The sequence below is a fragment of the Ascidia mentula genome, chromosome 3 (assembly GCF_947561715.1).
Source record: "Ascidia mentula chromosome 3, kaAscMent1.1, whole genome shotgun sequence".
NCBI lineage: Eukaryota > Metazoa > Chordata > Ascidiacea > Phlebobranchia > Ascidiidae > Ascidia > Ascidia mentula.
In genome coordinates this window covers 3,946,638-3,959,579 of record NC_138568.1, presented here as the reverse complement: position 1 = coordinate 3,959,579, position 12,942 = coordinate 3,946,638, and the positions used below count along the sequence as shown (strand labels likewise).

Genomic DNA, 12,942 nt, shown 5'->3' with positions numbered 1-12,942 from the left:
TAAACCCACAAAAAAAGCCTGTGAACCTAATTAAATTTAAATCTTTAGTAGAAGGAAACACAACCTTTTGTGGAAATCATTACAAATCCTACGACGTTGATTTGCTGTTGTCGAATATTTGTATCTTCGAATATTTGTTTTTTGTGTACACGCGATACGCGAACCGACTTTCCTCCTAATCGTACCGATATGAAGGGACCACCATCAGGCACTTCTACCTAAAAGCTACGCTTGGGCGATTTTCAGTGTATACTTTTCGCTGACAATTGATCCGTAGCACTTTCGCGGCAAAAACATGGCCTTTTTGAAAACTTTCCGTGTTCTCGACGAGTTTTTGAACCCCAGTTCCTGACGCACGTTCATCCAACCATTCAGACACACGGTTAGGGCAACGTGGACAATAAACGTTTCCTTTTCCCGTATTTTTCTCCGTTTACTTTTTAGCGAATTAGTGTATTGGTTGTTTCTGCTTACAGCAAGGAAAACATGTTTCCAATTCTAAAGTGTATACCAATAGCTTTAAAAATCAGGTTTCGAACTATATGGGACTGAATCTTTTTGTTTTCACTTGCCAACCGCCAATGTTTAAAGAAAATATCAAGCCCCTTTCACGCAGAATATAGGGTGAGGCTTCATGATGGGCCAATCTCACATTAAACCCTTTTGTGTATGTGCCCTTTCTACATACTTCATTCCACTATAGTAATCGCACCGTGATATAAACAGTAGCTATTGATATTATATATTTGAAAACCTTAAAAGTTGCGGTTATTGGCAATGGTTACAAGGTGTTAGTGTATGATTTCAAAAAAAAAAATTATATTGTACACTATGATTATGTCCGGCATGGTACTTTATACGCACCAATTAAAGCCAATTCAATAAATGATGTAGCTCCAATGTCAAGGTACAGAGTTTTAACTCAACAGCAATTGTGTATTGGTTATCCGTTTCCGTCTACTACTGGGAAAAGGTTTTACGTTTTCAGAACGAAACAAACACAAGCTGAGCAACAAACGAAAACTTGAAAGTTACGATAGCTCAGCAACGTTCTATAAACAAATAAAAAACAACGTTAAGAAAACGTCCATCGAGTTCCGTTGATCCAATGTTGCCCAATTTACGTTAACAAAACTTTCAAAATCAACCTCGTGGTAACACGATAACAACGTTATGATTCTAATCAGATTTCAACGTTTATCAAATTACGTTGATCTAATGCTGCTCAAATTACGTTAAAAAAACTTTTAAAATAAACCTGGTGGTAACGCGATAACAACGTTATGATTCTAATCAGATTTCAACGTGTAAAAAACATTCATCAAATTACGTTGATCTAATGTTGCTCAAATTACGTTAAAAAAACCTTTCAAAATCAACCTCGTATAAACAAATGTTCAACGTTGTGGTTAGAACCAACTTCATACGTTACTTAAACGTATGAATGTTTGCTGGGAATCTTCCTCTTCCCATTTGCGTGATTTAATCGATGCTTTGGAGAAGTGAATGACGCATGATAAAATGATTGCACCGATCTGGAGATAGAAATTCGTTCCCAAATTTGCACCTTTAAAGTCTTCAGCAGCAAACCCCGCCATTGCCGTAGCCACAAGGCCAGACATACCTGCTGAAGGAAATTCGTGAAAGTCATATTTGCATCGCACCAAAACTTGTTGTTGGGTTTGGTGAGAAACAGTCGCTCTGTGAAAGTTTTTGCAAATCTTGAACTGAAGTAAACGGAAGGCCGACATAGGCTGACCTCCAATGATGACACTTAAACACAATATTTAGTTGCAATGTTACTAGTAAGAAACATGATGTAAAATACGGGTTCTTTTTGGAGAAACCTGCCTTCTGATTATAAATAAGGGTTTGTGACAAAGCTCGCACGCAATAACAATCGACTTACCGCTTGAGTAGTTAGACTTCGCTAGCTGACGCAGGTTGATGCTCAGACATTTGCAGCATTCTTCACAGCTATCGTCGCAACAATGCAGCAGGAGTTGCATCGCATACATGACCATGAACAAAGATGATAAGGCAGAGAGAAATGTAAAACCGAAGATTCCGACCGCACCTGTTTCATCAGATAGTTATAACCCAAATTGTAGTTCTTGATTGTTTTGGACTTAATAGCTTGTATGATATTATTTATCTTCTGCAGAATGTTTACAACACCTGAGAAATGTAATATTGTATCTCGCACTACTTACAAAACATTTGGCATATTGTTTCTATTTTTGGTGATAATCTCTTGTTACACATTATTTACCTTCCCTGTTGCTGAAGTCTATCGTTCCGTTGATGTAACTCAAAATAAAACCGATGCTTGAATGGACTATTTGGTCTCCTCCGGTTATATTTTCTTCAGGCAATCCTTTCAAAAATTCCTTGGCATCCTTCCTATAAGGTAAAAGAAGTGTTTTTGAATTATCTTCTGTTAGTTGGCAACCGACCTAACTTAACGTTTTACTTATAAACTAAACGTAAAGCTGTTTAGGATCGTACTTGGTCACTTCTCCCACGACGAGATACGGAAGGAACATAGCACATAAACATAGACCCAGCTGTATCAATGCCAGCAGTAAGAAGAGCAACTTCTTTCGAAATTCGTCCATTTCCAATTACTTTGGTTTTTTAAAATTTTGGAGCAATCTGCAATTAAACTTATTATCTTCACAGTAACCTATCACTACTTAACCTTACAATGACTTTTTCATGTGTAAAATGAAACAGCCCAACCCACTCGGTCTGCGTCGTGTATCCGATACCCCACCTCCAATTTCTGGATAGCGTTGGTGTGTCGACGCATTCAGTGCTTCCTTTGTGACAAACTGCCAGAGTCTTGTTTTCTATTGACACAAATGTATGACCGTTGGCGCACGGAAATTAAAAGCTTGTAACGCTACCTCCAGGACCAACAAGCAATGTTTAAAACTTCTGTATCTTATAATTTCGGTTCTGTAAGTCAACAATTTTATTCTAAAATGTGTATGGTTGTTTCTGTAAAAAATGTGGAAAAAGAACATGTGTTTAAAAAAGGAAAGCCAAAGCTAGGATACTGTTAATCAATGTAAACGTTTCGAACTCATTCTGGGTTCATCATCAGTACTACATACATGTTTCCTTTTCAAAAGTTATCAACTCCAGATATTTTGCACTCAAAAACATGTGTTTTCTGCATGAATTTTATTCAAGATAATTGCTGCCTGATTAAAAGTGCGGGCATCACATGTTGATTGCGATTGCATTTTGCAAGACTACCTTACATTTAGGGATAGAATTCAAAGAATAACTTCCTCCATACCCTGTTGTCGAATAAATTAATCTTCCATTGTTCTTTATTGATTACTGGGTGTAAATCAAAGGGATGCGTTAACTTCTACACAGGAAGTTTATGATGGACCATTTGCCAGCACTTCGATTTTACCTCAGTTCCTTGCATATTCACAGACAGACCATCGGTATCAGTGTGGTATATTTGTATACATAGTATTTGATAGAAACATTACAGACAGCATTGCCTAGCGCACGTATTTCATTTTTATTACTTCCGCAAAAGTGTTCATGTAAAACCGAGAGGCATGACAAAAACTGCTGTGGCAAATTCTCTAAGTGCCAGGGATGTACTATACGTTATCTGCTTGATCCTCAGCTTTACCGCGAACGAAAACGGAACCTCCTGTCGGAAGTTGATAGTTTATTAAAAAGCGATGGCCGACCAGTGTCACCACAACCTATGCGTGTTTACAGATCAGTCATGTTACTTAGTTAGTAGCGGACACGTTAACGCAAGAGCTTGCTTTAGACGTTTAAGCGATTTTGTTCTTGTGTAGAAACTAAGTATTTCGTGGACAATTGAGAGTATCAGGAAAATGAAGCTTTTATGCTTACAGTTCCTTGCTTTGTTGGTGGTCATCGACTTTTCGACGGTTAAAGGTAATGAACACTGTTTGGGTGACCGAAAAGGACTGTATAGGACTTAAAATAGGAGATACTTTATGCTTATGCTGTGTTCTCATATTCATGTTCAGTTTTTTTCATGCATTATCACTACTTGCGTTGTCCTGGATCCGACCTAGTTCGGCCTCCTATCCTGCCAGCTACTCGGAAACCATTTTTGGTTCTTAGTTGGGCATTTTAGTCTATTATATATGACAGTTGTAAAATGTGTGGAAAGATGACGGAACAAATAAACGAATCTTGAATCTTGATCCCATCGTTATGTTTTTATTCAAGAAATTCGCGTATTTATTTTCGAAATTATCTATGTACACATGTACACACAAAATGTCATTAAGTCACCCTGTTCTGCTAACTCAATTATACATGCTGTCAATGCAAGTTTCGGTAACTCCGGTGTGAAATCCGAGATGGGAACATTACCCTGCATAAATTATTTGTTTTTAATATAGCGGGAAAGGTGACCGTCCCGTGTCTCCCGCGCACGAATAATGCTGGAGCCACGCTGCTAAAAAAATGGTGTAACGGTGTTCCTAACTGCAGGAGCAAGTCGGATGAACTGACGACCTTCAAAAACTTTCACAAAAAAAACTACACTCTTGTCTGGTAATATTTATTCATTAATTTTTTATCCAATGTTGGTTTGTCATGCATACGTTTAACGCCGGACAAGACAAAATCTGTATAATTAAGTTGTGTGGTATGATTGTACAGCAATTAATAGTAGGCTGTATAGTAGACTCAAGCCGTTGCCGTCAAATTCAGTCACAAAAATTGCAGTCACTCGAATGGCCACATTGCCCTAATTTCATACATCAGTGGTGCCACTGCTGGAAGAAAAAGAACTGGTTGTGAAACTGAATAATCTACACATGCACTGTATTTAAGCATTTTTTGGCCAAACAGGTGTAACAACGCCGCGAACCATCACAACGGCTCCTGTCTATTGCCACGGAAATTGGTGTGCAACCAGAAAGTAGTTTGCATCAACACGACGCCCTGCGACCTTAACTGTTCGAAGCATTTTCGCTGCCCAGACGGGACGTGTTTGCCGCGTGCCAATATATGCGATCAGGACAGCTGCAACGACTGCCCGACCTCGCGGCAATGGAATAATGGGCCCGGATTCAAATGTATAAGAAGTGGCATTAAATGCCAAGTGCCACAGGTGATGCTTTTCGACGGGGTAAAGGATTGCTCCGATGGCTCTGACCTCTGTTACGCGGGACACGCCAGCCTGGCTGACATTCCAAGGTAGGACGTGAATGCGGATGTATTTTTGTCCGTTTTCCCCAATTCTCAGCGTTACCAGGACATAAATGCAAATGTTTGTACGTCTTTCGTTTGTTGGCAGCTTCGTGGTAAACATTACGGGGCAACTTCCGTTTAAATATATTGCGATATCCTCAACGTTGAGCTGAACTGGTAAACTTCCGGTGTTGCACCTCTAGCGTTCTCGGCGGAACTTGACCTTGCGATAAGCTTGTGTTAATAGCTGCAGTAAAACATTTTATCAAAACATCCTGTAAAAGTGTTTGAACCGTAGTTCACAGTTATACACAGTAGGCCTAAAGCTTACAAAGTGGTGGCTGTATTAAAAACGCATCTAAAATATCTTCTGATTTACTGTTTGGCATTATTTCTGTAATCTTGTCCGAGACAAGAAAAAATCAGACCTTTTAAACGAGGTATATTATTTGTTCTTATTGCCACAGATCGACATATTACATTTCATTCAAATCTTTAGTAGTCAGTTTCAACTTATTCATTATTATAACGAAATTGCCTTTGTTAAGCATTTTTTGTGTTGCTTATTATCCGGGAACTTGCTTGAGTGTACAAATGAATTATGTGAGCTACAGACAGGTGGCCAACAATTTTCGATACATTAAATAATAATTATGTGATAATTTTGACACTAAAATTAATGCAAATGTGCTTTTGTTGGTGTTGCTGTAATTGTTCTTTTTTACTAATTGCCATTACGACGGGTAACAATAAATTATAAATAACATGAACTTCCCTCCCGTCTGCGAATAGCTGCCCTCGTAAACCACAACAAACTGTCATCCAATTTGTTTCCAATACGGTTTATTTGCATTTTCAGCGACATACGGAACTCAAGTTTGGCGAAGTTCAACTCGACCACATGTTTTAAATGCCTTAACAGTACAATGATTATCTCCAAGGCGAGCGTGTGCGATGGTGTGATAGACTGTCCTGATATGAGTGACGAATGCCTCTGTGAACGCGCAGCGCCTTCCATTTGTAATCAAGTGCTCAGCTATCTGTCAACTACCATACCCAGGTTGGAACTTGCAATCTTAATGAACTTAGTATATTACGTATAAGCTGCAGACAGCTTTCGACCTAAAAGGTCTCATTAGTGCAGCTGGTGTGACTATAAGACGACTTTGTTGACCAAACGGCCAATCTAATAGTCACACCAGCTGCACTGATGAGACCTTTTTGTTCGAAACAGTGGCCATCTGTCTGCAGCTTGTACACAATTCATATTATTGGCTCCACATTGCTTATCTTAGTATATTACATTGCGTAATGTTACCCATGGCCAACACTGGGTGCAATTGACCGGTTTGGTCCCTCATCTTTCCTTGAAAAAAAAGCCGAAGGCAATTAAGACTTTTTAGGTCTCTTTTTTGCGTGTAGGCCCTGCATTTCATAGGAACGGCCGTGCTGTTACAGTGAAACTCCACATGTTCAGCTGAATCTGTGGAGTTAAATCATTCATAGCCTTGATGCAGATTAAAATACATTAATCAGTCGTCCTGTATTTAGTACCTGTCGATATGGTCAACTGAAATGTACGGATGGGAAGTGTGTGGACAGAACCAAGGTTTGTGACGGGGTTTTGGATTGCGCAGATGGAATGGACGAAAGGTTGGCTTTTGCTGCAAATTCTGTTTCCTTCTTTGTTCAGTGCAATAACTTACGTTTAATTCAATCGATCGGACAATCCACATCTTCCTCGCGGAATATTTTGCGTTATAAACGGCGAAAATTTGGAACGCTTCCAAGCTTATCTTGTTATTGGCGTAAAATATAACTTATATACTGCACTATACAATATACTTTACATGCAGCTTCAGCTACTGCGGTGGAACGATGCCCTGCGCAAAAGTAACTGTGCCAGGAGAGAAATGCAGGTAAATAAAAACAAAACATAATTATTGTCTGTATGATAGAATAAATATTAATGAAGCACAGTGTAATAAAAGGTTTGTCAGAAACCAGCAAGCCAGACCAACTCAATACAAGACACTGTAACTTCCATTTGCAGGTGTGACAGAATGGCATCGGCCACGTGCCTGCGACGAGTGGCGATCTACTGCAACTACAGAACACAATGCCTTTTCAGGAGAAACAAGGCCCTTTTCTCCGATGTCCCGGAGGACGAATGTTCTCCAAGTTGTCAGTGGAACTCGACGGCGGGCTTTAATCAATCCGCTACTTGCGCTCCTCCGACTTTCACGCAAAAGTCCACTGCAGAATTTTCGTGCCGCAACAAGGTAGACTCACAAATAGGAGATTGGAGCGTTTTTAAGCGAATTTTGTATACATCACTGCAGTTTAAAAAAATAGCGAATTGGGAACTTCTTTATAGAACAGGGTTCAGAACTGAAAGGAAAATTGCATGCCAAAATGTTTCATGCTTTTCGGCCGCGTGGATTCCCCCATTGTTTTTTCAATTGCTAATATTACAAAGTTTAATGACTTTCAAAATATTGCAGGAAATGATATGCTGCCATATATGCTGAACAAAGTGTATCACATATTACGCGTGCCATTATACAAATAATACCTATGTTGTGCGGAAAATACTACTACACCGGGTCACAAAGTTTTTTTCCAAACTTGACCCACATATAAGTCTGTGTAAAACAGAAAGCTGTGCGGATTTTAATGATTATGTGTAAAGAGGGCCACCACCTGTTATTTTTGTTTATAAATTTAACTTGCAATACTACACGAAATCGTAGCGTCAATATTCGCACAGAATTCTATGTTGCGTAGGCTTATATGTGGATCAAATTTGGAAAAAAACTTTGGGACCCGGTGTAAAAGTATCTTCCATGTTCTGCACCCCTGTATTAAGATCACCTCAATCATGTCGTATCCATATCTATCACTTTGTAGAGACGAAGAGTTCTGGGTAAGGTGCCTCGCAACCTGACTTGCAATGGCATTGTCGATTGCCCTCCCAAATCCTACTTCAACGACGAAAAGCGATGTCAGCACAGGTACAGATGCCAATCGCTCGTCGGGGGCGTCAGCATCCCCCGGTCTCAGAAGTGCGACGGTTTTCCGCAATGTGTTAATTCCAGAGATGAATTGAAGAGGAATTGCAAAAGACTTAAACGATATTACTGCAATGGAAACCAACTTAACCAGGTTCGTCTGTTCCCACCCTTTTCTGCGTTAATGTAGCAAGTCGGAACGGTTTCTATACAGACTCTGTCTGGCCAGGTTCGCCCACGTATCACATTTGTGTCGTATTCAAACTTCTGTTATTCGAATGTACATGTAGTGACATCATTCCTTGCTAACAAAATGAGCCCCCTAAAATCACAACTGCTTGCAACTTTCAGGACCAATTCAGGCTTTCGGTTTCGGGCTCACAATGTTGGGCCGATCATACCTTTGGCCCGCGTACGTTTTCGTTAATTTGCTTTATTTTGGCAAATAGATATCTATAAGCAATACCGAAGTGTGCGACCTAGTCATAAACTGTATCGACCAAAGCGACGAAATGAACTGCACAAAGGACGGAAGGTTTTACTGCGAAAACAAGCAACCCCTGTTCGTTACCCGAAATAAGGTAAGACCCAAATCTTACTTTCTTTCACTCAGTAAAATGCTCTGAAGAAACAGGCCAACATGTTTCCATCATTCAACATATTGCTGACAATTCTCTTTTCAAGCTTTGCATTAGCAGAACTCAGATTACAGTTATGAAAATCATTAGTCGAATGATGAAAGCATCATTAGTTAAGCGTACAATTCAGTTCAGGTCAGTGTAAAACGCAATATAAAAGATTTTTGCACCGACATACACTATAATTTTCTTTTAACTTTGCATTGGTAGAACCTATATAATAAATAAACAATATTTAGGTGTTTAATGGAATAGGGGACTGTACTGATTGGTCCGACGAATGCCCGAGCAACAGAAGCATGTTAGCCCACAACGCCCTATCCTCAAGAACCGAATTACTTTCCAGTCCTGTGCTCTACGCCATGGTTTGGATTATGGGCATTCTGGCAGTCATTGGAAACACGGTAAATCCTGTCTGTTTTGCTATTTTTGGGTAATTAATCGTTCGGCAAACAAGGATGACTTGCAATGGAACGCAAGCCGTACAGTTTTTATAAGTCATGCACTGCTTGGGTTTTGTGTTACTAAATTGTACTAATAGCAAACAAAAATACAACTGTGTATAAGCTGCAGACAGATGGCCACTGTTTCGACCTAAAAGGTCTCATCAGTGCAGCTGCATGGTGTGACTATAAGACGACTCTGCTGACCAAACGGCCAAGCAAAGACTTCCACTTTGTGGTGACTATACAATTACCGTCATCCGTTGGTCACCAAACTAGGTGCAACCTTACGGAGAAAACAAGGTGGAAACACTATGGCCAAGCAAAGCTCAACCAATATTGCCGTCAGGCCCCGTGTCACAAGATTCATATGATAAGCAATGTGGAGCCAATAATATGAATTGTGTATAAGCTGCAGACAGATGGCCACTGTTTCGACCTAAAAATACAACTGTTCCAACGATTTGGTGTGCGTGTAATTTTTGTCGAAATTTTGTTCTATAGTTTGTATCTATAAAATCGTTACTGTAAATTGCGTGATCCTTTGCGGATTTTACTCTTTTCCTCGAACTTTCAAAACACATTTTCTTTTTGCAGTTTATTTTCATCACCGAAGTTCGGGCGCTCAAAGGGTTCCGTAACCAATCGGCCTCTCTCCGTTCCAACCACATGCTCGTACTCAATCTCGCACTGTCGGATCTGCTTATGGGACTTTACCTGCTTGCACTGGGTGGAGCTGAAGCTTATTACACTGGCCGGTATTGCCAGAACGACTTATTTTGGCGTTCCAGCCTGACCTGCACGATAATGGGAATCCTTGTCGTGCTCTCCAGCGAGGCTTCGGTCATGACGATGGTTCTTCTGACGTCATTAAGGCTGTACTCAGTATGCAATGTAAGTACAAGCACATACGACGCGCACGGACGCCCGATGAAGCTGACAAAAAACAAAAAATCATTGTCTAAACTTTAAAATATTTCCTGTATTTACTAAAGCACTGTCGATCACATTGATCCCGCATGTGGTTATTTCAAGCGCAAGGCTTCCAAAAGCAAAACGGCGACCGAAAATGTACAAAATACGCAAAAACTTATGGCAAACCAAACAGGCAACTTTATCATTGTCTGCGTTTACATCCGGGATATTACGCAAAACCTCCGATAACAAATTGCAGGTTGTCACGCTCCCAACCACAGCAAACCGCCAACCGGAAGGACGCGCCACTGTTTGACCTAAAAAATGTAAAAATTTAAGCACCACTTCCTCGAAACGCGATGTCAAAATATATAGTGTGACCCAAACATGACAAAGCCCAAGTGCCGCTAATGATTTATTTACTGTTTAGCCTTTTACCGCGACTGAAAAACCCAAAGCTGGAATCGTTTTGCTGCTACTCGTGGTTGTGTGGGTGGTTGCATGGTCGGTGGCGCTGTTGCCCTTAAGTTCACATTTTCACATGCTGTTCACTACCAAAGCCTGGATCAGCGAGATGCCTTTCTTCAAAAGCGTGGTCGTTGAATTCTCAAGTAAGCGTAATACGTGAGCCTTGAATTGGGACAAATCAGAAGTGCTGTTATCCCATAATAATTTAAAACAACTCGGTTCCTAAGTTAATCAAACACCGTTTAGAAAACTAAGGGCATAAATAGAGTGAGTTATATACTGCTGGGTGCCTTTATAACAGTGGTTCTTAACCTGTTTTTTGTTGGCCCGCTTTTGAAATCTCCAACCAGTTGTCTCACCCCAAAACAGTGTTTTTAACTTCAACAACGCAGATAGATTTAGTGAAGAATAACCCGAAACCTTCGTCATTCACTTACCTCATAATAAAGACCCCTGCTTTAAAGGTTCCCTGCTGCTCATGACACTGTTATTTCTACTCCTCGCAGGTTTTCAGACCTTTGCGGGGAAACTCATGACCTTTGGTCCCTCACACGGGGATCCTACTCACTTGTTGAGCGACATTAAAAAGATAACAGCTGCGGGCTCTTGGTTAGACTTTCAGAATATCCTCAGTAAGGGACACAACCACGGCGAACAACTGGTCATCTACAGATACTTCAAGTAGGTTACATTTAAACCTTTTGCTACGTAGAAAAGCGTTTGCAAATTTTATCCGTTATTTCAGCTGTTCAAAGCTTGTAATTATCCAACCTCTATCCTCCGAAAGCCAATGCAATTTTTTCCCAATTATGCAGCACCGTCCACCATCTTAACTCCTTCAAAAAGATAGTTTTACCTTCAAAAAGAAAAAAACACTTAATTTTTTTTAGACCACACCGGGATTTGAACCCAGGACATCCTGGGCACGAATCCCGATCAGATTTTTCTTGGTATACGGGTCGGGCGCTTGACCAATGCTGCCAATCACCTGCTGTCCCCCTAAAAAAATTACTTCAATTCCTTGTTTTGTGTTTCTGTAGCTACTACAGCGCCGACAGTGTTTGTTTGCCTCGGATTTTTGTGACCCCGGCCGACCCAGGTTGGGGATTCTCCCTTTTCATAGCCATCTTCAACTTCCTTGCATTCATCTACGTCTCCGTGGCCTATTTCGCCATCTACAAGAAAACGGTTGGAAAAGAAAAATCTGGAGAATGCAAAATTCGTCGCTCATCAAGAAGCGGAAAAGCCAGTAAACAAAATCAAGGTAAGGGGGTGGTTGGTCATGTTTGTTTCTCTGTTCTTTATATACTGCTTTAGTGCTGCTAAACCTTAATTAAATCGTCAATACAGTATATCTCGTTACCTTGTTATGTTAAATACAAAACGTATTCTGACGAGAAGGAAATAAAAATGATCGATTAAACATAGTCATACGCTTCAAAAAGCAGTTTTTGTCGTATTAATTAGATCATGCCATCTTTAACTGTATACTATCCTGGCATAAATTTATAAAACAGACTTACCTCACTGCTTAACGTCTTTTCATAATGTTCCATTTAACCTCTTATTGCATAAAAACCGCAGAAATTCAGCGAAAAATCATCCGTCTCATTGTAACTGATTTCTGCTGCTGGGTTCCAATTTCCATCATGGCGTTCATCAATTTCGGCGGCGTTAAACTTCCTGCTCTAGCATATGCAATCTGCGCCATTATCTTGCTGCCAATCAACAGCGCCCTCAACCCCATCGTGTACTCGAATTTGATTGACAAAATGTTGATGCTTTGCAAGAGAAAAAAGGGCCGACAAGCTCTTTCCAGAACCAGTGTTACATCTTTTACTTGAACATTTTGTTATTTTTCGCGTGCATATCTGATGTTTTAACGCATTGAAAGCCACGACTTCGCGCTTTAGTTTGAATACTTAAACGGCCGCTTGCCTTTTTTCTTGGTTGAAAACGAGAAAGTTGGATGGGAGAGTCAGCTTCGAAGCTGTCCCAAACCATTATGATTGGTGAAACGTGATTGGTGAAACTATTTATCCAGAAAAGTGTTTAAATTTTGACCCCATGCTGTAGAACAAAAGGCTTTGAATTTTCATTTCCCTTTGTTATCTGTACACTGCATAATGTTATATTTTAGCTTTGATCAAAAGTGGAATAAAATTCGGTACAAAACAATCGTTCCCGGGAATCTCCTAAATTGGCCAATAGCCTATGATGAATCATCGAAATGATGCTAGATCGAGTCGGTTCGAT

The 12,942-nt window shown here is 40.1% G+C and overlaps 2 protein-coding genes across 3 annotated transcripts; one reads left to right on the top strand and one right to left on the bottom strand.

Annotated features, from left to right (window-relative positions):
- Positions 1-842: 842 nt before the first annotated feature.
- On the bottom strand, positions 843-2,708 carry LOC145895103 (uncharacterized). 2 transcript variants are annotated; one of them, XM_082983857.1, is made up of 4 exons: positions 2,509-2,708; positions 2,273-2,403; positions 1,910-2,077; positions 843-1,627 (listed from the first exon to the last, which is right to left on the bottom strand). In XM_082983857.1, the coding sequence occupies exons 1-4, from the start codon at positions 2,616-2,618 to the stop codon at positions 1,422-1,424; spliced, it is 615 nt and encodes a 204-aa protein (XP_082839983.1). In that variant the 5' UTR covers positions 2,619-2,708; the 3' UTR covers positions 843-1,421. The 2 variants fall into 2 exon arrangements, with proteins under 2 accessions (XP_082839983.1, XP_082839984.1); XM_082983858.1 differs by having other exon boundaries at positions 843-1,624.
- A 1,903-nt stretch (positions 2,709-4,611) lies between these two features.
- Positions 4,612-12,530, top strand: LOC145894781 (uncharacterized). The gene is made up of 14 exons (XM_082983428.1): positions 4,612-4,619; positions 4,870-5,217; positions 6,071-6,271; positions 6,763-6,864; positions 7,068-7,130; positions 7,265-7,493; positions 8,122-8,376; positions 8,672-8,803; positions 9,100-9,264; positions 9,901-10,197; positions 10,649-10,829; positions 11,193-11,367; positions 11,727-11,950; positions 12,271-12,530. Exons 1-14 carry the CDS (start codon positions 4,612-4,614, stop codon positions 12,528-12,530), a joined length of 2,640 nt encoding a protein of 879 aa, XP_082839554.1.
- Positions 12,531-12,942: the final 412 nt, after the last annotated feature.

Bases quoted from the DNA above. Each gene is read 5' to 3' on its own strand.
- LOC145895103 (XM_082983857.1), bottom strand. From the start codon at position 2,618: ATGGACGAATTTCGAAAGAAGTTGCTCTTCTTACTGCTGGCATTGATA. The intron at 2,404-2,508 runs GTACGATCCTAA...TTTACCTTATAG, and splicing joins GTCGTGGGAGAAGTGACCAA to GAAGGATGCCAAGGAATTTT. The intron at 1,628-1,909 runs GTAAGTCGATTG...AATTTCCTTCAG, and splicing joins GAAGTCTAACTACTCAAGCG to CAGGTATGTCTGGCCTTGTG.
- LOC145894781 (XM_082983428.1), top strand. The intron at 7,494-8,121 runs GTAGACTCACAA...ATCACTTTGTAG, and splicing joins AATTTTCGTGCCGCAACAAG to AGACGAAGAGTTCTGGGTAA. The intron at 8,377-8,671 runs GTTCGTCTGTTC...TTTGGCAAATAG, and splicing joins ATGGAAACCAACTTAACCAG to ATATCTATAAGCAATACCGA.